Source organism: Eriocheir sinensis, chromosome 47 (assembly GCF_024679095.1).
Source record: "Eriocheir sinensis breed Jianghai 21 chromosome 47, ASM2467909v1, whole genome shotgun sequence".
Lineage (NCBI taxonomy): Eukaryota > Metazoa > Arthropoda > Malacostraca > Decapoda > Varunidae > Eriocheir > Eriocheir sinensis.
The window spans coordinates 6,918,029-6,944,886 of record NC_066555.1 but is presented as its reverse complement, the minus strand read 5'-3'; the positions used below and the strand labels follow the sequence as shown (position 1 = coordinate 6,944,886).

Below are 26,858 nucleotides of genomic sequence, written 5' to 3'. Positions count from 1 at the left end.
CTCTCTTCTTCTTATTCACACACCTTCCAATTCTCCCTTGTTGTTTACCTGCACCAATAAATTATCAATCAATCAATCAATCAATCATCAATCTGTTCGCATTCTTCATCTTCTTGTTCTTCTTTTGACTTGTGCATAACGCTTTGTATCGCTTCTTATAGGTCCTCCTCCTACACATGTATTAATAGTTGTATAATCACACTCTGTCCTGCCTGGGGGTTAGGATGACATGTTCCTCCCTTCTCCCTTGTTGTTTACCTGCAACAATAAACTATCAATCGTCAATCTGTTCGCATTTTTCTTCTTCTTGTTCTTCTTTTGACCTGTAACGCTTTGTATCGCTTCTTAGGTCCTCCTCCTCTCGTTCCTCCCTTCTTCTTATTCACACACCTTCCTTCTCCCTTGTTGTTTACCTGCACCAATAAATTATCAATCAATCAATCGTCAATCTGTTCGCATTCTTCTTCTTGTTCTTCTTTTGACCTGTAACGCTTTGTATCGCTTCTTAGGTCCTCCTCCTCTCGTTCCTCCCTTATTCTTATTCACACACCTTCCTTCTCCCTTGTTGTTTACCTGCACCAATGAATTATCAATCAATCAATCATCAATCTGTTCACATTATTCTTCTTGTTCTTCTTTTGACCTGTAACGCTTTGTATCGCTTCTTAAGTCCTCCTCCTCTCGTTCCTCCCTTCTTCTTATTCACACACCTTCCTTCTCCCTTGTTGTTTACCTGCACCAATAAATTATCAATCAATCAATCATCAATCTGTTCGCATTCTTCATCTTCTTGTTCTTCTTTTGACTTGTGCATAACGCTTTGTATCGCTTCTTATAGGTCCTCCTCCTACACATGTATTAATAGTTGTATAATCACACTCTGTCCTGCCTGGGGGTTGGGATGGCATGTTCCTCCCTTCTCCCTTGTTGTTTACCTGCAACAATAAACTATCAATCAATCAATCAATCATCAATCTGTTCGCATTCTTCTTCTTCTTGTTCTTCTTTTGACCTGTAACGCTTTGTATCGCTTCTTAGGTCCTCCTCTCGTTCCTCTCTTCTTATTATTCACACACCTTCCTTCTCCCTTGTTGTTTACCTGCAAAAATAAATTATCAATGAATCTTTTCAGTATTATGTAGCATCTAAGTAGACATCAGAGCGACTTATTTCTGCCGGGAGGAATTTCTCGGCACAGCAGAGCCACGCGGGCGAGGTAAACACAAGCCGGGCCGCCGCCTCCTCCACACCGACACAATGGTGGGTCTCTACGCCTCCTGCCTTCGTTTGTGCTGCATGGAGTCCTTGAGGCTGACAGTGATACTGCAGGCGATGGGTGTGACGGAGCCTGGGTGACGGGGAGGTGTGAGGTGCGGGCCCGTCCCCTGCGTCACGGCCTGCAGGAGCCCCGCGCCCCCCGGCTGGCCGAGGCGCGGGTCAGGCAGGAGTAGTGATGGTAATAGGCAGAGAGGAGTGGGCTAGGAGGCTAGAGAAGGAAAACGGGGCGATCTGCATTAGAACATTTTCTGCTGGACTGTGAAGAATATACAGAAATAAGACAAAACCAAAACTTTACACAACACAGAAAACCAAAGCAGAGACTACTTAATAGCCGATATACTAGTGTTTCAACCATTAACTCTGGAAGAAGTTGAAGACAGAAAAAAATGTGTCACAACAATATGGAACAGAAAAAAAAAAAAAAAAAAACTAAAAGACAACAACGCCAATCAAGAATCAAGACTAAGACATAAGTGGGAGCCGTTACAAAGGCAATCCCACACCTACTACTGGACTGGGCTGCAGGGCGTGGCGGACAGGGAACCCCGTGTTTGGACTGACGTGATCCACAGAGCCCTCCAATGCACTGTGTCGGCAAACGCGGGTCAATTAGTTTTGGGTTCCTCAAGTATCAATATAAAGCAAGTTCCCACAATTTTGAGAGTAGTCATCGGCTGCAGGGCGTGGCGGACAGGGAACCCTGTGTTTGGACTGACGTGATCCACAGAGCCCTCCAATGCACTGTGTCGGCAAACACAGGTCAATTAGTTTTGGGTTCCTAAAGTATCAATAGAAAGCAAGTTCCCACAATTTTGAAAGTAGTAATCGAATTTGCACTCGTCAACCACGTTTCATGTTGAAGGATAAGATTAGTGGAGTGGCAGGTGGAAGGAGGGAGAGAGAGTTGTGCTTGGGCATCAGTGCAGATTTCATAACTTTCTACAAACCTCAAATTTTACACTGTGATGCTTTGTACTATAGATTTGACAGTGTGCCATGTCAACATTATATATGACACCAGATGACTTTTTATAGCCATGTATTATTTTTTTTGTTTTGCAGAAGTAAATAGTTAGTGAGTTTACTGAATCCCTTCAAACAACGCCAAACATTCCTCTCTTCATCCCACCTGTGGCACTAACTAGTCTTTGTTGTCCTGCTGTGCAAATCTCAGTCAGTACTTTTTTCCTCACTCGTGCCCACATTCCATTCTTCTGTCATTTCCTGCCCTCCCTTTTCTCTCCCTCCATTTCTTACATCATTCCCTTTTCCCTCCCTCTTGTACAGTCTGTGGCAGTACCAACCCCCATCAACCCCAAGCCGTTCCTAAACCAGCTGACGGGGCAGGCAGTGGTGGTGAAGCTCAAGTGGGGCCATGAGTACAAGGGCATCCTGGTCTCCGTTGACAGCTACATGAACCTGCAGGTAAGTACAGTACAGTCCTCCATTTGATTTATTTATTCATTTCCTGGCTCAGAACAACATGCTTCTTTCCACGTTGCACCTAGGGGCCTTCATGGTGCAGTGGTTAGCACACTTGGCACACAACTGAGAGAGCCCGGGTTCGATTCCCAGGTGAGTGGAAAAATTTGAGCGGCTTTTCCGATACCCTACGCCCCTGAAAACCCAGCAGTGAATGGGTACCAGGTATTAATCATGGGTTGTGTCTCATCTCCTGGGATCTGTTCCCTTCTCCTATATTCCTTCTCCTTCGGTCTCTCTCCGGCACATGACCACAGATGTTGCGCCGACTAAATGAAACTTTCCACATCGCACCTCCCTCCTTGCGGCTGTTTCCCTCTCACCTACTTTCATGTCTAGATATTTCCTTTTTTCCTCTCTCCTTCTACTTTCCTATCTCTCTCCTTCCTAGACATGCAAGATCTTACTGGCGCTTCCATTGTCATTCTTCTTTCCCCCATGGTCAAACATTTTCTGTCGCCCTTTCCTTGCAGTCACCGTAACAAACCGCCACCTCTCTCCATCTCCTCACAGTTGGCCAACACTGAAGAGTATATTGAAGGACAGTCAACAGGCAGTCTGGGGGAGGTGCTCATTCGCTGCAACAATGTCCTCTACATCCGAGGGGCAGAGGACGAGGACGAGGAGGAGGGCCAGATGAAGGAGTAGAGGGGGATGTAGATGTAAAAAGAGAGAGAGAGAGAGAGAGAGAGAGAGAGAGAGAGAGAGAGAGAGAGAGAGAGAGAGAGAGAGAGAGAGAGAGAGAGATAATTGAGGGGTTCATTCCATTAGCTCAGTAACCAGTTTATAAAGGTCTCGGAGTATAATTATTTTTCTCAACTTGTCATTATAAGGAATAAATAGAGGTTGATGTGAGTTGTGGTGATGGATATGAACTTGATGTGTGTGTTCTCATGTGTCACAGGTGGTGAATGTTTCCTGATATGAATGTGAGTTAAGCTGCTTCACCACTTTATTTTTTTCTTTAGCCAACACTATTTAGGGATTTTGAGGATAGACAAGTATCATGTTAGCTATAATTTATATTTGCCCTTCATCCATTTTTTTTTTTTTTTTTATAATGAAATAGCAGTTCATTTTTCATTAGTACAAAAGCCAAAGAATTCAGTCGTTCATAAAAAAATTGAGAGCTATTAAGGGAAAGAATGAGCCATTACTTTTTATCTCAAAATAAATGTACAAGTGTTTTTTAAAGGTAGTGTTTTATTCACCACCTGGAATACTATGGGATTGAGTCCAAGAATGTGAAATTATGGGGAGGCATAGGCTGAGTGGTCCCCATGCTAGTGTGTTGATCCTGAGACCCACATTCAAGTCTTGCTGACACTTTTCAGCCATCATCAAGTGGCCAAAGACAACCCACAGGCTGTCCTGATGATCACCTATCAACCTGAATGTAACAAAAATTCACTTCTGAATTCTTACTATCTTGATCCTCAGAGATACATTACAGGAAACCTCACTGTTTGACTGGGTTGCATTCCTAAATGAATCCCTCCCTGCCTGCTGGTTTCCAAGTTACTACCATTATGTCATTAACCATGCTTGCTTTGTGTCTGAAACTTAACCGTCAGAGGCCTTGTGCCTTCCTTCACATACCCTCCCCAAACCTACATCCTCAACCTCCTCTGGGGCTCCATGATCTCTCTTTTTCCCTTTTCTTCAGTGTATTACAAGACTGGGAAGACAAAGGATCCACGGCTGCCCCAAAGGTGCAGGTTGCTCAAGGGTGATGTGATGATGTACTTGTTCAGTGGGGCTAGACATTTATTTGCTTGAAGGCGATGCCAGGATTGAGAGAGTCATTGCCCATTTGGTCTCCTACTGTTAGTCTGTGAATATGAAACTTGGTCAGGGAGGCTTTGAAGGTGGTGTAGATAGCGGAATCTTGTGCAGTGCAGGAGGAGGTGTTCTGGTATGTCAGGATGTGGGGGGCACCATGGACAGTGTAGGTCTTGAATTGGTGTAGGTGGACATTCAAGTGTGTGTGGCCAACCTTGAGGCAGGTATTGCAATATCTGGGGGTTCAACTATAAGAGCAGGTCTGTCAATGCTGGGTAGGTGTGTTTGTGTAGTATCATAAATCTCAAAATTTTAGGGAGCAATATTGATTGGAGGGCAGTACCATCTTGTAGTCAATGTAGTGGCATAATTGTCACTCAACCAAACATGTGATTCTAGTTTTGAACATATTTTTTTCTTACACCATCATGAACCTCCATGTTTGCACTGTTCTTCAATCTTTTGTAATTTTCTTTTTTCATGCTAGACATTCCAAATCTTCCATTCAGATTCCTGCATATTCACAGCGTTCATACTTTGATCAGCCATTATAGACCATTACAATGTTTTCACAATTTCCCTTAATACCAAGAACCCTGAAGAGTTAAAATATTTATTTAATCTTCACATAAATACATACATTATTATTCCACATACAGGTAAAATTAATGCTAAGATACTCAAAAACCATGCTACAAGTAAAAATAACTCTGGAGTCAGCCAGATTAAAGAATTACAATGAGGATTTATAAAGACTGATGACATAATGACACTTGTTAGACAAACATTTCTATTCAATACACTTTATTCCAACACAATCATTGACACCACCAATGGTTCCATAAAAGAAAAAGATGACTTACAATGGTACCTCAGCATTTACTATTGGGATTTCACTGTTTAAACTATTCATGATAACTGTGAAAGTGTATGTAACAACGGAAATTGTACTGTCAATGATCTGCACAAACATCAGTAATAATGCTTTAGATGTTACACTTCAAAAGCTTGTAATATATTACTGGGTGACATAATGTATTACTGTACAGCCAAGAGCAGATCTGGATCAGAAAATACTACAACTAAATACATGTGACAGAGCTGAGACATTAAACTCCTAGTAATTATTTCATGTACTGCATCAAAGTTTAGTCTATACTGGAAGAAAGAAAACCATATCAGAAAAAAAAAAACTAATATTAGCCTATTAGCTTAACATGTCAGGCAAATTTCTTAAAACATATGAAGATGCAAAACTGCAAATCTACTTTGAATGTTATGTTATTCACTGACTAGTTACAAATGGAATGAGTTTAAACAGAGCCACAGGAAGTTTGACAATGAAATTAATAGGGCAACAATAAGACAATGAAATAAATGAGATGAGACTTCAAAGTTTGCACTGCTGTCTACCAGCCTAAATAAGTAAAATGAAGGGAATTTTTTGTCATCTTATTTGGTTAAGACATAACAAAGCTATTCATTGTAAGGCCATGAAAATGATCTTTTCCTCCTGTAATAAATCACATGAGATGTTGAAAGCTTCATCTTACATCTCTTAAATAATAAATCTCAAAGAATTTATGAATAACACTGCAAATATATTATATCTGATGATTTAATTTAAATTAAGAGTAATGAATCTTTAATTAGGTGCAGAGAAGTACTATTTGCCTGCACAAAATACATTAAATGGTTCCAAAAAAATAGTCCTGCCATCTGCTCATACCACTGTAGAGATCCTTTTCTTTATCTTCTTCCACCACTTATTTATGCATTCCTGCTACTATTGCCATGATCATAATCATGTCTGCCACCATGCTATTGAAGCATATTTCACATCTAATCTAATTATATAATGCCCATAATTCACCTCATCATGTGACTGATATTCCACAATCTATTCATATAATTCCATCACCATTTTTGTTGTACTTATCTTCTTTGTGCAACCAAACCATTCTTCTTCAACTACCACACAACTTATAATCCTACCTTAGCCATGCTCTGTCCAGCTTTTGTTTCCTCATTTATCTCAACTGTATAATTATCATGAGGAAAAAGAAAACGTGTAATACCACGTCTCCCATCTGTTATGTTCATTCTTGTCAAAAGATTTAACCAAACATAAAGTAAAGATGAAGACAAGCAATAAAAAAATATATCAACATTCTTTTGCCCTTATAGCTCAATGGTCTTTGTTTAATGCTCATTTTTTTTCCTGATTTTTATGATGTTATTCCAACTCATAAACATGCATACTATAAAAAAAAGCTAACAAAATGATAAACACATACAATGTGTTTAGGATATTCAATAAAAAAAAAAAAAAAAAAAAAAAAAATCAACAAAGAATGGAGTATTCTGTCACCTCTATTTATAACATCAACTGTTGAATAAATATTAGTCACTCACTTCAGACACATAACAGAGAAAACCAACTCAATGCACTCCATTTACAGCACCCTGATAATGGTTGATCAAATAATCTTCCACACACACACATGAAAAAATCTTCCCATTTTACCTTTACAGGACACTCAATGTTCATCACAAAATAACAACATATCTCTCCCCTTTCATTTATAAAGATCACATTTCCAATCATACACGACAGACACAGCTCACCCACTGGTGCAAGTGGCCCAGGAACACACAACTTCTGTTTCCAGCAACTCAACCTCCACAACAAGGCTGTCTGGGGCAATCAACCAAACTGTTTAAAAATGATTCAGTTTCTCCTTATACCTTTGTACATAATTTCCTTCGGTGTATTTGTCACACTCACATTTCTGAGGGATGCACAGCCACACGCCTTATATGGAATCTATTTGTACATATATTTGTAATGTCCTTATACAAATAATTCTTTACAACTTTGATATTCATTCTACAAAATTATATAATATCAACTTAAACACTTAACAATATTGTTGAGTACTGAAGATCTGTAAGTAAATGAACAGGTTCCTATTCTAGCAAAAGAACAAAACCTATTAAAACTTAATAGAATTTCCTATAAACAAACAATAAAAACACACACACACACACATTCACACATTCACACACACACACACAAGGGACTTTAAGCCACACACAACAATAATTTGTACCACGTGCCAAAGCTTTCTTTAGTGACAACTCTTTTAACTTTCAACTCTGGCTCTCATCTGGGTCTGACTCACTGTCCTTGACAAAAGGAATGAGTTGAATGCCACTTGCATCTAGATACTCACTTTCAAGTAAGAAATTTGAACCCCATCTTTTCACTTGTTCTGCTTCTGAAAGACCAAAAATATTTCCATACCAGTGGTTTGCCAAGGGTAGCTGATTCATGTCCAGGTAATCTTTGCACTCACTTCTAGTATCAGGTGACACTTGACACCTGTCCTCTGTAATCAGTCTTAATGAAGATGGGTCTGGGCAGGGTTCCATAGTTCTTCTTCTAAGAGTACTATCTCTAGAGGACCCTTTGGAACAAGAAGGTAGACCCTCCATGAGCTCAATAGTTATTCCTTTATCATTCGGATCTGCAGTGTTTTCAAGATTTGCAGCACAGCAAGGTATGCAGTGAGTTATTCTGCTTTTCAGATGAGTGAGCAATGTGCTGCAAGCATTACACTGTCCCAACAAAAACCTTCGCCTAAAAGCAGGCACAGGTGGCACTGAAGACAGCCACAAGATACACAGCACCAGCACCAGGACAACTATGCAGCATGTCAGAGTCACCACCAATGGCCTCTTCAGGGCGGACTCAGAAGTCTGCATCTGTTGGTACAAGCTACTCAAATCAAGAACAGACTCAAAATGATATAAGTGAACACTAAGTTCCCTTCTCTGTTCACTTATTTTATTGTGTTAGTTGTTTGGGATGAGACAGATGGACAAAACATATAATGGGGCACAAAATATTGGATTTTCATTCACTTCTACTCAGTGATGGGCACGGTTCCTCTAGTCCACTAACCACTAATTAGCGAAGCTAACTTTTTCGTTACCTGATTAGTGTTTTCACTAATTTTGGAAACAGTTAGCGGACCAATTAGCTTCTGCTAAATATAGTTCCTCCTCTGCTAACTTTAAGTCCACTAAAAAATTAATTCAGGTTTGTTCTTGTCCATTGTGGGCAGAAACAACACCAGTTGAGCCACTTAGGGTAATGCATCTTCCATTTCCAACTCTTTGAACTCAGGATTTAATAACAAGAATTTGACATTTTCCACCTGACAAGAAATAAAATCATCATCTGATTTTGTCATGCTATACCTTTCTGGAAAGCTCTATGTCTAAGATACAACATATTGAAATTTCAGGTCACTAGGTCTATCTTTAATGGTTTTAAAGCCAAAATACTAAACCGAAGCTAAATCCATATAAAAAGTTAGCGGTTAGTGTTAGCTTCCACTAATTTCTGCATCACTTTAGTGGTTTAGTGTAAGTGAAGCTAACTTTTTAGTTAGGGGATTACCAGTTAGTGAAGCTAACTTTTCGGTTAGCGGTGCCCACCACTGCTCCTACTTTTGTAATCTCTCAACAGGCTATAGTATGCATATTTCTTTCAACTTCTGAAACTCTGAAGAAATGTGCAGAAACTTTCCTTACCTCTGGAACCTTGATGACAGCAAACAGCCCTGGGCCCTGACAGTGGCATTTGATGGCCCTCCTCCCCCTGTGAGTCTGGCCACCCAGCGTGTTGCACCTGCCCAGGTTCCACAAGACAGGCTCACCCACTGAAGTCGGCACCTTAGCACCACCACATTTCTCATTCCTGTACGTTGTATCATCCTCTTTCAAACTTTGACAAAAGAGATTCCATTTATTACATTTACACTATAATCAGTGTCACTTAACCTGGTGCAGAATTTCTTTTAGGTAGTGACTAGCGGACTTGGCATCATTGCTTGGGTGATGGTCTCTTGCGCTCATTGACCCATTCTTAACTTGTTCTAACTTACAGCCAATTGACCATGTACTCCTAGCTTTAACCTTTTTGAATTGTAAGGTACTGTACCAGATTATATTGATTAAGATGAATTCAATTACGGTAATTCTTTATTATACAATGTGTGTGTTTCAAACTATTAAAGATAAATCTCAATGACATTTATAACAAACTAATTAAGTTGTAACTGCACATAAAAGGACAACATCCAGCAACTGAAGAGGAAAGATTGATATTTGGAAGGCCTGTGAAGGCTGGATTTTTTTTCCTTACTTCTACTGCTACTTATACAAAATGTCAGTTTACAGTCTACACAATGTCCTTCACTGACTCATCTGTTACAAGATTCTTGGTGTTTTTTGTTCTGACTTAGTCATAAGGTGTAGTGAGGCTACATAGTCATAATGTAAACATTGGCTTAAGGGGCCATATTTATGATAATTTCATCATCATCATCATAGTTATGATAATTTACCCCAAAATTGCTCATTTTATATTTTTCATCTATCCAGATAGAGGAACTTGTGCAGTAATTGGTGATGTAACTCAAATATTCCTACGAGGTTTAGTTCCTTCTGTTTTAAAGAGCTTTTTGTCATTTTTAACACCCTCGGGCAGCCCCTCTGGTGATTTAAAACCTCAAAGAAAATAGTTTTTTTTAAACCACCATAAGGAAAGATTTCAAGTGTACATAAATTTCATACCTGTCTGTAGTAACATTTGGGTCAAAGTAGGACCAGTTCAAAGTGAAGTTTTCAGTGAACGCAGTCACATTCTCCTCTGTGGGTACCATCACCACCACCTCCACCACTGGGCCACTCAGGTTGTGGTCAAACACCCATCCACTGCTGCGGGTCACCAAGGGAAAGTTAATCTAATATCTTTTTGAGATAAATCCTGGCTTATCTCTGTCTTTGAATATGATAAATACTTATGTAAATGTCAAACTTTGATGGTTCTGTCTACTTGTATGTTAAACCCCAATGGATTCCATCAATCAATGGGATCATATACATACCCATACGGGCACATTGGCTTGCCCACCCTATGATGCCATCCCCAGTGATCACCCTGTGCAAGTCTCCATGAAGGTCCCCTTCCCATCCTAAGTACCTCATGGCAGGATCCACTGACTTGCTCAAGTCATGAACTTTGTGGGAATCCCCATGACCTTTTCCACTCAGGACTGTCTCCTAGAGACAACCTCTGCATGTCACTATTTAGCTTTCAAGTCTCACAGCCATACAGAAAGATGGGGATAACATGTAACATGAAGATCCAGATCTTTGTCCTTCTGCACAGGCATCTACAACATTATATATGCATGCTGAGCATGTCATAACACTGTGGGCCAAGCTACAGTAATCTGCCGTAAGACTTCTTGACATAATACTTTGTTGTTTTGCACTGCACTTCTAAGGTATGTGATATTTTCCAAGATCTTGAAGGACTGGTTCACTACTGGAAAAAATAAAGCGTCTCCTTGAAACATCTCTTTTTGTGTGTGTTGTTGATGTTGCTGTTGTTGTTGTTGATAATTTCCCTCTACATTGGAGCTTGTATTCGTAAGACAAAATTGTCATCACCATCAGGAATGCTAAAACTTTGAAATTTCCATCTTTGAAATTATAAAAAGGAAAACTAGACTTCACAGATTGTTTAACACTGACAACACTTGTTGATCCACTGTGAGGCATACAAATAGGCCTCTCCCCAAAGACCCTACCACCCTTCTTCCTTGCAATGCCCTTTCTCTTATCTCCCTCCATACCACCATGCTTACACATAACTGATCCAAGGTACTTAAACTCATTAACCTCCTCCATTTCTTCACCATTCAAAATTATTTTGCATTCTTTTCCACATTCAATTCCCACTCTATATGGGCAACAAAACCTACAACCTCACTTCTGCTCCGCTCACAAACCATCACTTTACTTTTGTTGACATTTGCTTCCAGCTTTCTTCTTTTACAGACACTCAAAAACACTGACCAAATTTTGTAAGTCACTTTCATTTAGTGCAGATTTACTGCACATCTTTCATTAACATAAAAAAAAAAAAAAAAAAAAAAAAAATGCAACAGGTGTGTTAGCTTACGTAGTGTTAGTGTTGTTCATCCTCCCAACAGGGATTCTCTTCGGGTCCAAGAACACAAAGGCACCGACACGCACCCTCTTTCTGTCTCCTTGTGGCATCACCACTTTCAGGTGCAATCTGGAAGGGAGACATTTATATCTACATATGTTTCTCCATCTATATCTATCTCTATGACTAGGAGCCATATGCATGAATAAATAATTTCATGAAGGACAACTAAGTGAAGGGATGATAACTATAGCAAGGGTTTATCATAGGGTCAGTTAGCAACCAAATGATTCTTGGGAGCTGAACAGTCATCTATGACTCACTTCATAAGCACTTATGTGGAGAATATGGAATCACTTGACACTAACGATGACTTTGAGATAGTAATTCAGGGGTAGATACCCAAATGCGTGCTTTAACTATCCCCTGGCACCTTATCTGCCATGGTGCTGCACCTCTGCCTTAACTTCCGTACACACTTTTCTGTCATGTGCTGTATCCCAGCCACACATATGATGACAACTGGACTCTGCCATACTCATTGTATCTCCTGTGGCCAATCAAAGCTCCTGTCTGAAGCATGTTCTAGGAAACCTCAACCAATCAAAAATGATAAACACTTATCTGACTTACTTGTACAATCATACAATAAGCATCATATCTGACTTACTTGTACAATCATACAATAAGCATCATATGTCACACACCCCTTTACAGCCCTTCAAGACCCCCACACAGCACAGCAGCACCAACTCACCAGCCTACAAATGAAAACACAAAACAGAAGCACCATCCCAAACACTTAGAAAGAATAGAAAAATAATTAGTTTTACTCAATTCTCTCTTTCTGTTTATATTCTTCTCTAATCTTGGCTGCCCACTTTAAAAAAAAGAATGCTTCAAGTATTAAGTATCTGAGTATTGAGGCCAAGCACAACTTAAGTGTGTTAGCTTACAACCTTCTTTCTGATTGTCAGTGCTGATTCTGCAGGGAGTGTTCTACTGATTATCTTTTTGCCTTACCAACTGATTCTTGGTCACCTTCTCTTTTGGAGCTTCAGTGAAGCTTTTGCTGTTACCTTAGAAATATTAAGATCTTTCAACAGAGTTTGGTACAAATCTTAGCCCTCCAATGGATTTTATTTCTCCATACTTTTGTACCTAGTTCTTTCTGGCCACTCTGTTTCTGCTATACTAGATGGTGATTCTTTTATTCTTTGAATCTATAAACAGTGGCATTCTACAGGGCTCTGTTCCACCACCCAGTCTATCTATCATTCATGGGGAGGTGGTGGTTGAGTGGTCAGCGTGTGGGCATAGTGTCCTGGAGGACCCAGATTCAAGTCTCTCATGCCGACCACATGCTGTCCAGATGACCACCTGTCAGTCTGAACTCTAGCAAAACTCTAAAAAGAGGATCAAATTTAACAGTGAGGGGATCCATGAGCCAAGCAAGATGGTACCACTATAAAACACTTGCCTGCGCCATTAATGGGCTGGGACCACCATCAAGAGAGCCTACTGGCACTATAGGCTGAATGTAAAAAGAAAAAAAGTGATCTTTCCAAATTGTCCATCCTATCCACTTTCCATACTTACACATATTTCAAGAGAAAAACACTCTCAACAGGACTTGTACTACTCAAGGCTGGATGGTACAGATGGTTCATCTCTGACTTTGGGATTATTTCAGATTGGGGCATGTCACCATCCATCTTGCTGCCTTGCTGCACACAACTTTCTACTACAGTTCATCCTAATGCTTTCTAACTTTCTAATGCTAAGGTAATCAGTATCTTCATTTGCAGAGCAGTGGTTAGCGTGCGTAGATGTGAATCCACTGTTGACGTGAAGCTCACCCAGCTGTTCATCCTCCCTTTTGGGCTGGTCAGTAAATGGGTAGCTGGGAAAACCCAGGGAAGTTAAACTTTGACAATCCCAGACTTCACGCTGGCCCATGTTTCAGGGTTCTTCCCACCACAAGCCCAGGGGGCCAATGTGATGGAGATGATCACTGCAGCCATGTGCAACCAAAATGCATGCCCCCAATTTTACCTTCACTTCATTCTTTTATAACATTCCCTGGTAAACTCTGAAACAGCCTTCCATCACCTAAATTTCCTCCTTCCAATTACTTGAATACATACTTTATTTTTTTTTTTACTATGGCACCAGTAAGCTATCTTGGTGGTGTGTGGTGGTCAGTTCCAGCTTGTTATGGTGCAGGCAAGTGTTTACAGTGGTGCCATCTTCCCTGGCTTATGCTGCTCCCTGAAGCTCATCTTTGATCCTCTTGTTTATAGAGAATCTAGAGTTTGACTTGCAAGGTGGTCTTCAGGACAGCATGTGGGTAGTCTTAGGCCACTCAGTGATGACTGAAACTTTCCCAGCATGTTTGTAGTAGTGGGCAGGACACAAACCTGCATCCTCCTGGATGCCTTGCCTGCACACTGACCACTCAGCTGCCACCTTCCCAAGAGAAGAGTATCATGACACCTCTTAAACCTCTTTTAGACAACACTTTGATGAACATTTTGTTTTCCTTTTGTTGGAGGAAAATTCTTTCAGGCCCTTTTTGAGTTCAATTTTTCTGAAAAAGAAGTTGAAGCCATAACAAGAAAAAGAACCTCTCACACAGCCCTAACTTACAGTGCAGCAACTTGAATCAATAAGGCAGGCCCCATTCTCTTTGTATGGCCTGTAAAGCACCTGGCCGAGGCATAAAGTGTTGTAGAAAAATAAGGTACCATAAAAAAAAATTCAGTATTTGCTCCCTGGAACATCCTTAGGATAGGAAACAACACCAGACTCACCTCTTCTTTGGGTGTCCTTCAGAATATTCTATGGTGATGTTTGCCACCTCCTGCTGGGCTGGGATGTCCGTTCGCCACAAAGACAAGTCATCCAGTTCACTGGGTCCTCTTACATCCATCTCAAGACTTAGGTACATTCTTATCAGTGGTTCCAGCTGCCATGTGTCCTGGAGGGGGTGTACAATAACTGTACATGCAATATGTAAATGTAATGTATTGCACTTTGCAATTGTAGTGCCTCCTCAAAAATCCTTTCACGTATGAGAAGTCTCAGGCTTGTAGTAACATGGTGTGAGTAAGCCCCCATTACATGGCAGCCTGGACCAGACCCTCGTTCCTTCAGCCAATTATTCAAAATGCTGAAAATCAACTGTAGTTTCTCATATTTTCTTATAATTTTCCAGAGATCAGAATCACAAGAAATTAATAAAAATGGAAACATTTCCCGAAATGAGCATGCCTGGGATGACTTCAGAACCACACAAATGGCATTTTAAAACCATAACCAATGACAGGAATGTATTCCCATATCAATAATGAGCTCCCAATATTCACAGAGATGAAGGACTCTAGATGGACATCTATTGCAATAGCTAAATAATTAGTAAATTCAGACTATTAATATTTTCCTCTTAACTTCAGAAAATAAGCCCAAGCCCTCATTGTACCATCTTAACTAAGACTTGCAAATCTTTATTGTAAAGATTAAAGAGGAAAAGGAACTTAAAATATTTGTTTTGCAATACACTTGACCATTCTTTAATTTCCTTACATTTGCTGCTGTATTTTCTACCTTTGAAACAAAAATGAACAAATTAGAAAGGATCATAAATGTTTAACAAGTACTAAAGGAGCATTTTACATGATGTAAAAACAGTATGTGCTTCTGTGGCACAGTGGGCAGCATGCCTAGCTATGGATCTGTGGGAATGGGTTCAACCCTAGCTCAGGGCAGTTAGCGCACAGTTCATCCAGCTGCTAATCCTCCATTTTGGGCTGTTAATAAATGGGTATCTGGGGAAACCTGAAGAGGGTAAACTGTGGTAACCTGGACATCACACTTACCATGTATCCTGGGGTAATGGGTTTTTACCCGCCACTTGCTCAAGGACCAACGAGACTGAGCTGAGCACTGAGGGCAGACACAGCTTTGTGTGTGGTGCTGTCGACTATACTTAACTTTGATAAACATTAAAAGTATGCAGCCCATCTACTTACATTTATTGCTGTTTTGTTCCAGATTTGGTCAAGCAAACCCAAGAACACCTGGGAGTCCACAGGAGGGGCGCTGAGCCTAAACAAATACTTCACTTGTTCCTGGATGAGTGTGTGTTCCCAAGGGTTCAACTTTTCTTCCCTTGCCCCAAACAGCTGCCCCAGCTCCTCCATGATAATGTTGGGGTCCATGGCAACATGAAAGCCTTTCTTCAGGTAGAGCATCGGGGTTCTCTAAGTGAGAAAACTTCAATTATTAGGTTTTTCAGACACAATTTCAATGTCCTGTAGGAGATCAGGCACCAGTGAATGATTGCCTTCTCTTATAAGACAAATATTTGAAATCATAAAAATCAAAGTAATGTCTCTTTGCTGATGACAACAATAAATGTAATTATTAAGTTTAATGAGTACAATTCTTTTTTGAATGTACAGGACCATTTAGGTGCTGGTTATTTTAACTTGTCAGATCTAATTTAACTACCAGCATTTTTCTCCTTATGATTTTCAAGTGAAAACTCATCTTGCGTAACGTAACAACACTAAACAATGGTTTCACTTGATATTGAGTTTCTTACAAGAAAACGTCCTCATAAAAGTAAAACAAATAACCATGTAAACTAAAATATGATTAAAGCAAAAGAAATAACTTAAATAAAAAAAAATTGATTTAAATAAATAAATCCAATATCCAATTTAAATCAAATAAATTGATTATTACTTTTATTTTTATTTAAATCATGTTTTTTTCCAACCCTGTCTTGATGCTTACATATCTACCTTTCATAATTCTCTCAAGTGACCCTATAACCTGCCTCCCCTTTGATGACCTCTCCCTCCCTCTGCACTCCATGCTCCTTTGCTTTGAAATTTTACCAAATATTTAGCATCCTCCAGCACCTCTGTCAACCTCCATCCCAAGGCTGCTTCACACCTAATATACTTGGTCTACATTTTAAAGTGTTACTTATAATTGTTTTTTTCAGAAACCATAATTTACTATTTACATTATTCACTTAGGTACTGCTTTCTTCTCCTGCAGCTTCTGATTTTTGTAACTCACTTGTGTCCAACACCTCTGAGTGGAAGGAGTGTCAAAGTCCTGACAATTACATTTAATAATTTCTTCAAGCTTAACTACAATACTTTTCAGATCTCACATATCTCCTTCAACTAGTGTTATGAAAATTATGTTGACAATACTTGCTGATGAATAAGAATGCCCAACTACTTTGAATAGAGTCAATGACCTGCATACATTACTTGTATTAGGTTATGAAAAGGTTGATAAACACATCCGTAGTAATCTGCCTCAGCCCAGACAGCAGTATTGTTGTAGTCTTGCTTGCATTCCCTTCTGCTGACCCCTTCAAACCCCTGAGAACAGTTAGCGAAGGCTGTTTTGCCCACCTGAAAAGAAATAAACAAAGCAAGATGAAAGGGCAACCATAGCCATGCAAACCTATATTACTGACTATAACAAAATGATGATCCTCATCTACCCCCATTTCCTGTAAATGTATGATGGGGAGTCAAGGTAAAAGAAATAAATGGGAATTGTTACATCAGTGGAAAACATTACCTGGTGAATAGAGAGTGTTACCACTGGAGAAGGAAAGACTGTCCAGTATATAGAAGGAATCATTAAAGAAGTCAAGATTGCCCAATGGAAATGGCACTATTGCCTGCTACACCCTACAATACTGACCTAGGACCACATCACTCTCCCTGAAACCAAAAGCTATCTCACAATCCATAAGGGCCTTAGGCAAACAATGTTTTTCATGATAAAAGAAAATGCTATCCTGATCAATTCCTTCTGCCTTAACAACCTTTCCCATTTTAGCCTTGCAGTCATCAGCTCTCTTGCTTCTCTTGCATGCTTGCACACAGACCATCATCATACCTTGCCACTGCTGAGGTCACATTCACCCGATTTTGATGCCAGCTTTACCGACAAATATTATCTACAGAGAGCAAGTATATGTGTGGCCAATAATGAAAGCAAGTGGAATGCCAATGTAATAACAGTCCAAGTTCAACAATCTAGGCAGATAAAATAAGAGTAATGTAGATCCCTGAGAACTGCCTGTATTGCAAAGAAGGATAATGAGTTTGTTTAAGTTTGACATGGCTAGGAGAGGTAATGAGTTAAGAAATGGCAGATTGTCAATTAAAACAGTATCATATATTGGTTGCTTGGAAAGTAAAGGCTGAGTTGACAGAGTACCCATGAGTGAGGCAGGTATCTGTGAGAGGACAACAAACTGTGAAACTGTGTGAACAATTTTAGATCACTTCAGTGGGAGTGGAGATGTGGGGTGAGGACTTCAACATGCAGGGGCAGAATAAAAGAACAAAGATGACTCAAGACCTACACAGCCACCCTCTTGATAAATGAACTTTAAAGAACAGGCATTTAGATGGATACAACAAACAGAGGCATTAAATCATATGAAAGAGATACAAGCAAGCTAATAATTAAAGGGACTAAGGTTAGGTCAGTAGGTTGAAAAGTTGGATCTTATGATATGTAGTGTAGTAGTTGTTTCTCTATTGAACAGGTGCCATTAACAAGACCAGTAAGCAGTGGTTCCCAAACTATTAAATGTAACATCCTCATTTGTTTTTACATTATCCTCATGCCATTTTAGTGTCAAATCCAAATCTTTTATGTTTACTCAGACATTTTCATACTAATGACGATAAGATATTTCATTGCATAGCTACCATAGATGAAAAATATATAAAATGTAAATAACACCACTATAAGACAATGTAATTATACACTTTAATAACTTGCTTCTACAGGGATCAAGTGTGACAGATGGCTACAAGCCTCCCAAGGGGTGGGTACACTCTATAATTTGGAAACCACTGGCATAAAGCAAGGTATAATTCATTAACCACTTCACTCCGGCGACGCCGACGTCGGCGTCCAACGGGCGTCTGACAGCGTCACCGTATGGAAAGAGTCAGTCCTCTTCTAAACCTCTTAATCCTCTTCCATTTCCTCTTAATCCTCTTCTAAACCTCTTAAGAGGAAATGGAAGAGGATTAAGAGAAATTCAGAGGAGGACTGAGAGGTTTAGAAGAGGATTAATCCTCTTCCATTTCCTCTTGACTCTTTCCATACTGTGACACCGACGTCTGTGTCACGGATGGAAAGAGTTAAGAAGAAACTATGGGACAGCAGCACAGCATATGGCAATGGAAGTCCATTTCTAGTATGAAGGTAAATAGCATTTACTTCACTGGAGTAAAGCAGAAAAAATAAACCTTAAATGTTTTTGTGTATGGAGAAAATATTTACTAAAATCCATCAAATTAAACAACTAATTGGGCCTAAAACCAACTCACACAGATACATAAATACTGCCACATTGTCAGCAAACTGGTAGAATACCAACAAGTTGCAGATAACTGACTGGCAGACACTCAACAGATAAACAGGAAGACTGAAAAACAGACTGCCAGATTAATTTACTAATTGATTGGTTGGCAACTGCCCCAGTCTATATATATTTTTTTTAATTAGCTGTTTTCAATACCTCTTGTGCAGAAACAACTATAGCAATAGTAGATATAATTACTGGAGTTGTGTGCCAAAATACAGTGCCATCCATCTGTTCAGGGCAGAGTAGCATCCCAGTCTCAAGGTAGTACACATCAGCCATGTCTGAGTTGCACCCAGGAGCCACACACACACTCTGTGTCCTGCTTCTCCGGTCGTCACAGAATTCCCAAAATGTCACTTCACAAGTAACGCTGATTGACTGCTGCAAGGAGTAGCAAAATTATTTTAGTATCAGAAAACACATGCCCAACATCTATAATAGAATATATCATCCTATCAGATCTAAGTGATATGAGTTTAAAAAGTGAGCAGCCAAATTTCCATCTCCTAAGTTACACTGACTACAGTAGTGTCACCTAATATGTGTGACTGTGATCACTGTATACAAATCACCTAATATGTAAGGAGAGTCTTATAATGTATCTAACCCTTTACATTTGAGCTGAACCTCATAGTATGTGATTTAAGGTTCACAGTAAACAAAAAATTACATCCCTCCTTCTAATATGCAACTAACCATTCTAATACTGTCTGCCCTCCCTGCTGTTCTTCCCTACCTGCCAGGCTTAGCTGTTCTATTGAGTCTTTAGCATCCACCGTATTACTGTCTGCTGCAGATATCAACAAAGGGCAGAATAGAGACATTATGGTACCTAAAAAGCCACTCATTAATTAAGAATTCACAGCATGGATTCTGAAACATGGTTCAGTACTCTTCTATATATTAAATCTAGTTGTGGGAAGACTACTATAAAACTTACAAGAGAAATGCAGGTCATAAATATAAATAACTTACTTTAAGGTGGTTGATGTTCAAATGTGATACATTCCACTTAGGTGTTTCCACAACAAAGACAGCACTGTCCACTGGGAAGATCCACTTGATCTCACAGTCTTTATTCCATTTCCAGTCTCCACTGATGGTACAATGGAGAGTGGTGCTGCCATTCTGTGGGATGCAGACACTGATCAAAGAGGAAAAATAATTATATGCACAGTGAGGTGACAAATAGGAGCAGGATAATGGGAAAGGCATAGGAAGGATGGGGCAGCTTGAAGTTACACCTGTATGCTTGTAATGATCATGTCAACAAAATCTAAGATGAAAAGGAAAATAAATATATATGGAAATTGGGCATAAGAATAATAAGAATATGTGAGCATAGGATTCCATCCATAAAAAGATAAAAATATTATTTCTTAAGACAAAGATAATGTCTTGGAAGAAGCTAACGTCTGAAAAGAAAAAGAGGAAAAAATTGAGCTCAGAATAGTTCAAATGAGGCATGAAAATTCTGTCTGGAATGTCAAAGAAGTGCTAATAATTAAAGTTACACATTCAAGTGATTATAAGGATGAAAACTAATACCTTAAAGAAAATGGGAGGCCATTGTAAGAAAATATATGTAAGAATGAGAACTGATGAATGAGGCATGCAAAGGTAACAGCATGAACCAGAGTCCATCTTTATCATGTAAACCCGTTTCCCACAAGGGTACAGTGGGGAGTTGAATGGGCCTTGTGGCCAGGAGCAAAGACAGCACAAACACATGCTCATAATTATGAATAAGAGTGAAACTGTTTTTCATTTTCTTGACAGACACTGTATGGCCTTGTGGACCTCAAGTGGTTGATGGAGTCGGGTATCATACGATATCAATTTCAAAGTTTTGAATTGGAATGACATGTATATGTGTAGTGTGAACCTTATATCTATGGAACCTTTCCTCAACTGAATTATATTTGTGCAACCCATCTCATTTTTGAGCCCCCTCATAAATTAGTACAGCGGTGCACCAGAATTCATGATTAGTTGGTTTAACAAAAAAAGTGTGTAAAATCTGAATCCACAAAAGTTGGGGCACAGATCCTAAGGAAAAAAAGGTAATTGGTTTCAGGCTCATCCAAAAACTTGTCTATTTGTTCCATGTTCCTTGCTCCCTGGCACATTTGTTCAGGAATTTTAATATTAAGTTCATTGGTATAGTTGAACTTCCTAACACCCTACACTGGTCAGGCTTCTTTTCAGCCTTTCTGGTCTCATTTGAAATTCCTGGGAACAAACTACCAAGTTTACTGTGAAGATTTCTGCAAGATAAAATCAAGTCATTCTCTTTGTGGATTTCAACATTATGAAACCCATCTTTTTCAAAATTTGTCCAATGGGAGGAAAGGGAGCAAGCATTCTGTGCATCCTGTTCCTGACTGGCTCTCATTACAAACTTTGAGAATATACATGCCCAAGGCATTCAAATATGGCCATAAGGGTAAAGGCAACCCTGACTACTGAGTAAAGGTTAAGAAGTGCAGTTTTACCAATGAATGGAAGCAAGTAGACAACTAGGTGCTTTAGCGAAAGTTCTGACCACACTCAATATAGCAATGAAGTGATGATTCAGCTTTCAGGCAGACCAGGTGGCTTGCTTTCTGCATGCAACTGATATTTATAGGCAAAAGTAAAATTGCTGAATATTTTTGGGTAGCCACAAAACACAGATTTGCAAGTTGATATGTCATGAAACTTGGTACACCCCTGTTTGCATAAAACAAACACCAATGCCTGTGCCAGACCTTGTACATAGACACACTGAATGGTGTCACCATCACCACCGCCTGAGGGTTTGAATCCACCACCACTCTTTGTGCAGCATTGGTGTCGCCTTGGCTGACCACCACTCTGAAGTCTCCCCTGTCCAGGTCAGGGTTGTACTTGTCTGCCAATAGCTTCATGGTGCAGCTGGTTTCACTGAAGCAGGTTCTGGTGTCATCCATACACCTGGTGTCATTGGGGCATTTGGTGAGACTCTGCTCCATGAACTCAACTGTTATTACACTGTCAACTTTAGATCCTTCACTGAAAAGAAATAAAAAATCAAAGAAAGCAGGTTAATCACCATATGATCCCATTATTTGTAAAGGCAGACTGGGTGTCAAAACCCCTTAATAAATTTTTTTTTTAAATGTAAGAGTGAGGAATGAACTTGTTAAAGCAACATCTTACGAAAATGACAAACTGATACTTTGTACACCATATGTCATCAATAAGATGATGATGCTATTACAGCTGGGTCACTGATGTCAATATGGTTCCAACCCATCAAGACCTGGGCCAAACAAAAGCTTTCATGACAAAAAGGGATACACTGCTGATTCATTCCTTTTTCCTGATGAGGCTCACTATGAGATGTCACCACTGGTATCATTAATTTTTGTTCTACAGTAGAGCCTCCACTTAACACATTTCCTTTTAAAATTTTCCATATGATGCCAGATCTATATTTCGGACACATTTTCCATATAACATGATTACCCTCCACAAAATGCAAATTAAATTGGGGTGTCAAACAAAAACCAGAGCAACAAGTGATGAAAATGTAAAATAAACACTAACGTTTGGAAGGCCACTGAGAAGCATGCATCAGGCAAGAGAGGGAGTCCTTCCTGAACCCACATGGCAAGAGGAACGTGGCAGCTCATTGGTCGATTATATTTTTTGATCATATAGACACACATTGGGAATAGTTAACATTACTTTTCAAATTCAACAATAGTTTATATATCATATGTGTGCATCAGATGCAACTCATTACTTATTCATCCAAAGCTAGCTTTTATGATTTTTATGGTCGCCTCACTATTCTGAGCGGCACTTTGTTTACAAAGCATCACCACTCTCACCGCCTCACTGCTGCCACCTTGTCCTCGCCACCCCATTGCATAACACTATACAGTCATACCTCAGTTTACAAGTTTCATTCGTTCTGGAATTTTGCTTGCAAACCAAAATAACTTGAAACCAAAACGAATGCACGCTGTAGTGCTGAAAACACAATGATCGCACACTAGAGCACAAATGTAAGCAGACACGAGTGCGCAGGTGCTACCCCTGCAAGTGTACAATGTGGACTGAGACCCCATGCCCATTGTTTTCTGCTCTGAGCTCTCTCATCTTGCAGTGAACAAAGGGAACTCATGCTCACGTCTTCAAGCTGTACAAACAGGATGCTCGTACGACGAGTCGCCGCTTGTAAACCAAGGCATTTTTTGCCTGGCAACTATATAAATTTGATCAGTGTCATGAAAAAGGCAAAGAGCAGAGTAATGGAACAGCTGATACTTTTGAAACCACCATCAATGGAAAAAAAATTGTGGTTAGTTTGACTATGGACAAAAATGTTCCCTTGAATAACCTTGAGAAACAGATGCTTCTTAAAAAAAAGTGATTTACACACTGACAAGAACAGTACTTATCATATGGAACAACACTATGATGGCTAGTTTATATCCCTATAATTTTTACATTTATTTCAGTCTTACACTACAAATATCTAGGGAAAATTATGCACTGAAAAGAACTTGGTTCACTCTCACTATTGGTGACCAAATTTGCAAATGAGGCAGGGTAGGGATCAAAAAAGGACAATGACCCTTTAAAAGAGTATTTAGCCTCAGAATAGTTAGGAAGGGACCTAGTTCCTGATCTAATTCTCTTGTAACTCACAAACTTTCCAGTTGTCTCTTTTGACACTAAGTGAGACACAAGATACACATTTATTCTTAACCCAATGACTACCTTCTAAAGGAATAAGAAATAAGATGCAACTCTCATTCATCACTAAGTCATGTCTGAGACGTTCAGTAGCATTTAATCTAAACATACTTTGCATAAAAACCTTGTCTCACCACGAATTTACTTCAAGGGTGTATATTTGATGCTGCCCAATGAACCAGGACACATTGAGGGGCAAAGAGGCTCCAAAGACAGTACACTGCAGCATCAGCTTTCCATCTCTCTCAGTTTTGTTGAGTGGCTGTAGGGAAAAATAAGTTTTAATACTTATGCAAGCACTTCTCTGGTGGGGGAACTTCACCGGTGTAAACACCCAATCAGCGGTTTGCCTTAGTGGAGTCACATACACCAGGCTACTACAAGTTGACTCGGCAGCAGGCAGCTACATTAACTCCCACTACAGCAAGGCCGGCCACACATCGCCGACTTATTCAGACCACTATATCCGAAAGCCTCTACAAAACGAGCTAAGTGACCTTCTGGTTATATCCTTGTCCTGGGGGCCCTAGGGTATGGGATAGGTCGGTGGGCGCTTAGCAGGGTGACCAGCCCATAATAAAAGGCGAGTCGGTGAGTGTGAGTGCGGCCTAGGCGTATTGCATAAAATTAGCAATAAATAATAAAACTAATCTATTTAATCAAAAAGAAAATATCTCTAAGAAATGAATAAACAATGAATGCAAAAAGTCGTTTCAAAACAATAAACTTTCGTGTTATACTAGTGACATAACATCCTGCTCTGAAACTGATGGTTCACTTTACAAAAACTGTCATAATATGCCTAGGTATAAAATTAAAGTCATTATTTACTCACACCAAGCCATATGTTGTCTTGCTTAGTGATGTTGATGGTGACAGAGGAGTTGAGTGCAGCGCTCCAGTCACTCAGGCCAGGGAGAAAGTCTTGCTGTTTCTTGTTCATTGTGAAGTGAAACTCCTTGCTAGTTTTCCAGATAAGTAACAGCAATATTAAAATAATATTCAAACTATTTACAGACAACATCAAAACAGGAATTTTTCAAGCTGTCAATTTATGGAAGTTTAGTGAAGTTACACACTTTTATGCAACTTAAAACCTATGAAGTCCATTTTCATGACTGTGGACCACTAATGTCTAAATATCCATTAAGCACCATGACTAACTGGAACACTATTACATTGGACTCGCCAAATCCGCGGCAATTATAGACTGGCACTGACCCGCGGATTACAAATAACACAACCAATTTTTTTAGAGATACTGGATGGATAACATGCAGGGTGCAGCAGCTCACCTGTTATCGTGATACCTGACTTCCATCACACTGATGCAGACTTTCTCAAGTATTTTTGAGACCTGAAAAACAGTGTGGTTATAAGTAAGGTTAGTACGTACCCTCCTTCTCATCAGTGGCCCCAGATTCTACAGGGGCAAGTTAGCTTTTATTCAGTGCAAAAAAACTGCATTGTAGCCTCCTGTCTTTGGTTACAACACTAAAAATACATAAAGCAATACAAATATGCCATGAAAGTCTTAAACTGTATAGGTGTCAAAGCATATCATTTATTTAAACTGTTTTAACACCCTGTTCCCTCCATGAACTCCCCGTCAAGGGAGGAAACATTGTAGAGATGTCACCAGTTCTACCTGTTTAACCCCTTAATGACGTTGATGCCGCTGGCGTCATATAGTTCTTTCAGACGTGGGCAACGAGCATGACGCCAGCGCCGGAGAGCGAGAAGCTATCTGGAATTTGAAGGCCGCGCGTAACTAGGTTTCTGTCAATGCTAAGTGACTAACTTGCACCTCTGTTGTCCCTTACCACCACTCATTACTAAAAATAGCCTACAGTTCCTGCCTACACATCATGGCGTCTGCAGAGCGATTATGTTCCCTCAGCCAATCTGTTTCGGCGGTCTTCCTTTAGTTTCTGCTCGTTGGGTGCATGCTGAGCATAGTCTTGATACCTCCACTTTTATACGTGATGTTCTAGATGAACCAATATCTTGTTCACAGGAGTGTTCAGAGGAATGGGAAGTGGAAGTTGGATTTTGGGGGGGAATCATGGAATCCCAGCCAAACGGTCTGTCCAAATAATAATCTGACTTCACAGTTGAGTTATACGGATGATTTTCTACAACTTTTATTCAACAAGATTCATTCCAGAATGATAAAAACGACAAAAATTATTTTTTGAGTTTCACTGCAACTTTGGCTCTCTGTAAGCAGTAAATTTCCAGGTCAAAGATTATAAACTATATTTTTCAGACTCCATTCTTGATAAAATGAGCAACTTTTCTTCAACAAATTTTCCTGTAGTACATCACACCAGTAAAAAGTTGGAATTTTGGGGGAATCATGGAATTCCAGCCAAATGTGACAACCTACAAAGAAACAGATTTCACAGCAGGGTGTGCCAGAAAATTTTCTATAAAAATCTTTTATGACTTTTTCTCACTTTCAAAGTGTATTTTCCGCTGACTTTTGCATTATGGGGGGACCTCCCGAGAAAAACTTTTGTGGTTGAATGGGGATAAATCCTTCTTGTAACATACACCCCCTCCTTTGTACCCTCTCTGATACACTCCTCAGTATTATCAATCATCAGACTTGTAATTTTCCAGTCACCCCACACCACTGTGCTTACCTTTCATGGATACTTCACTTAGTATGTGTACACATTTTCATTACTTTATATCATCTTGATAGCATGCTTTAAAAGTTATCTTTTTTTTTACAGTAAAGGAAGCAACTCAAGGGCAACAACAAGAAAGTATACAAAACACAAAAAGCCTGCTAATTGCTGCTCCTATAAAAGAGAGAGGTCGAGAGTGCCCTAAAGAGAGGTCGACTTTGGGTGAGAGATGTCTTGATACAGTCCTCTTGAAAGAGGTCAAGTCATAGGCAGGAGGAAATACAGATGAAGGAAGGCTGTTCCTGAGCTTATCATTGTAAGGGATGAAAGAATGAAGGTAAAGTTGGGGGCATACACTGCAGCAGTGCGTGACCTCGGAGCTCATCTCCGTAACATTGGCCCTTGAGCCTGTGGTGGGAGGGAGCCCATTACCCCGGGACACAGGGCCAGTGTGACATCCGGGTTACCACAGTTTACCTTCCCCAGGTTTCCC

General features: G+C 39.8%; 2 protein-coding genes across 6 annotated transcripts in view; one reads left to right on the top strand and one right to left on the bottom strand.

The window, feature by feature from the left end:
* Positions 1–1,096: 1,096 nt before the first annotated feature.
* LOC126981315 (small nuclear ribonucleoprotein F-like) lies at positions 1,097–6,900 on the top strand. The gene is made up of 3 exons (XM_050832255.1): positions 1,097–1,260; positions 2,569–2,706; positions 3,277–6,900. Exons 1-3 carry the CDS (start codon positions 1,258–1,260, stop codon positions 3,409–3,411), a joined length of 276 nt encoding a protein of 91 aa, XP_050688212.1. The 5' UTR covers positions 1,097–1,257; the 3' UTR covers positions 3,412–6,900.
* Positions 3,434–26,858, bottom strand: part of LOC126981314 (uncharacterized) — a 34,880-nt gene continuing 11,455 nt past the window's right edge. For 3 of the 5 annotated variants that reach the window (XM_050832250.1, XM_050832251.1, XM_050832253.1), the window contains exons 8-20: positions 25,025–25,086; positions 24,565–24,691; positions 23,864–23,991; positions 21,752–22,034; positions 19,977–20,129; positions 19,197–19,382; positions 16,867–17,013; positions 15,607–15,837; positions 14,389–14,555; positions 11,588–11,704; positions 10,192–10,335; positions 9,148–9,313; positions 3,434–8,313 (exon numbers count right to left, since the gene is read on the bottom strand). In XM_050832250.1, coding sequence (XP_050688207.1) covers positions 7,699–8,313; positions 9,148–9,313; positions 10,192–10,335; positions 11,588–11,704; positions 14,389–14,555; positions 15,607–15,837; positions 16,867–17,013; positions 19,197–19,382; positions 19,977–20,129; positions 21,752–22,034; positions 23,864–23,991; positions 24,565–24,691; positions 25,025–25,086 — 2,526 coding nt within the window. In that variant the 3' untranslated portion in view covers positions 3,434–7,698. Of the gene's footprint in view, positions 8,327–9,147; positions 9,314–10,191; positions 10,336–11,587; positions 11,705–14,388; positions 14,556–15,606; positions 15,838–16,866; positions 17,014–19,196; positions 19,383–19,976; positions 20,130–21,751; positions 22,035–23,863; positions 23,992–24,564; positions 24,692–25,024; positions 25,087–26,858 lie in introns of all 5 variants that reach the window. The other 2 variants (XM_050832252.1, XM_050832254.1) reach the window with 2 other exon arrangements.

Bases quoted from the DNA above. Each gene is read 5' to 3' on its own strand.
- LOC126981315 (XM_050832255.1), top strand. The intron at 2,707-3,276 runs GTAAGTACAGTA...ATCTCCTCACAG, and splicing joins ACAGCTACATGAACCTGCAG to TTGGCCAACACTGAAGAGTA.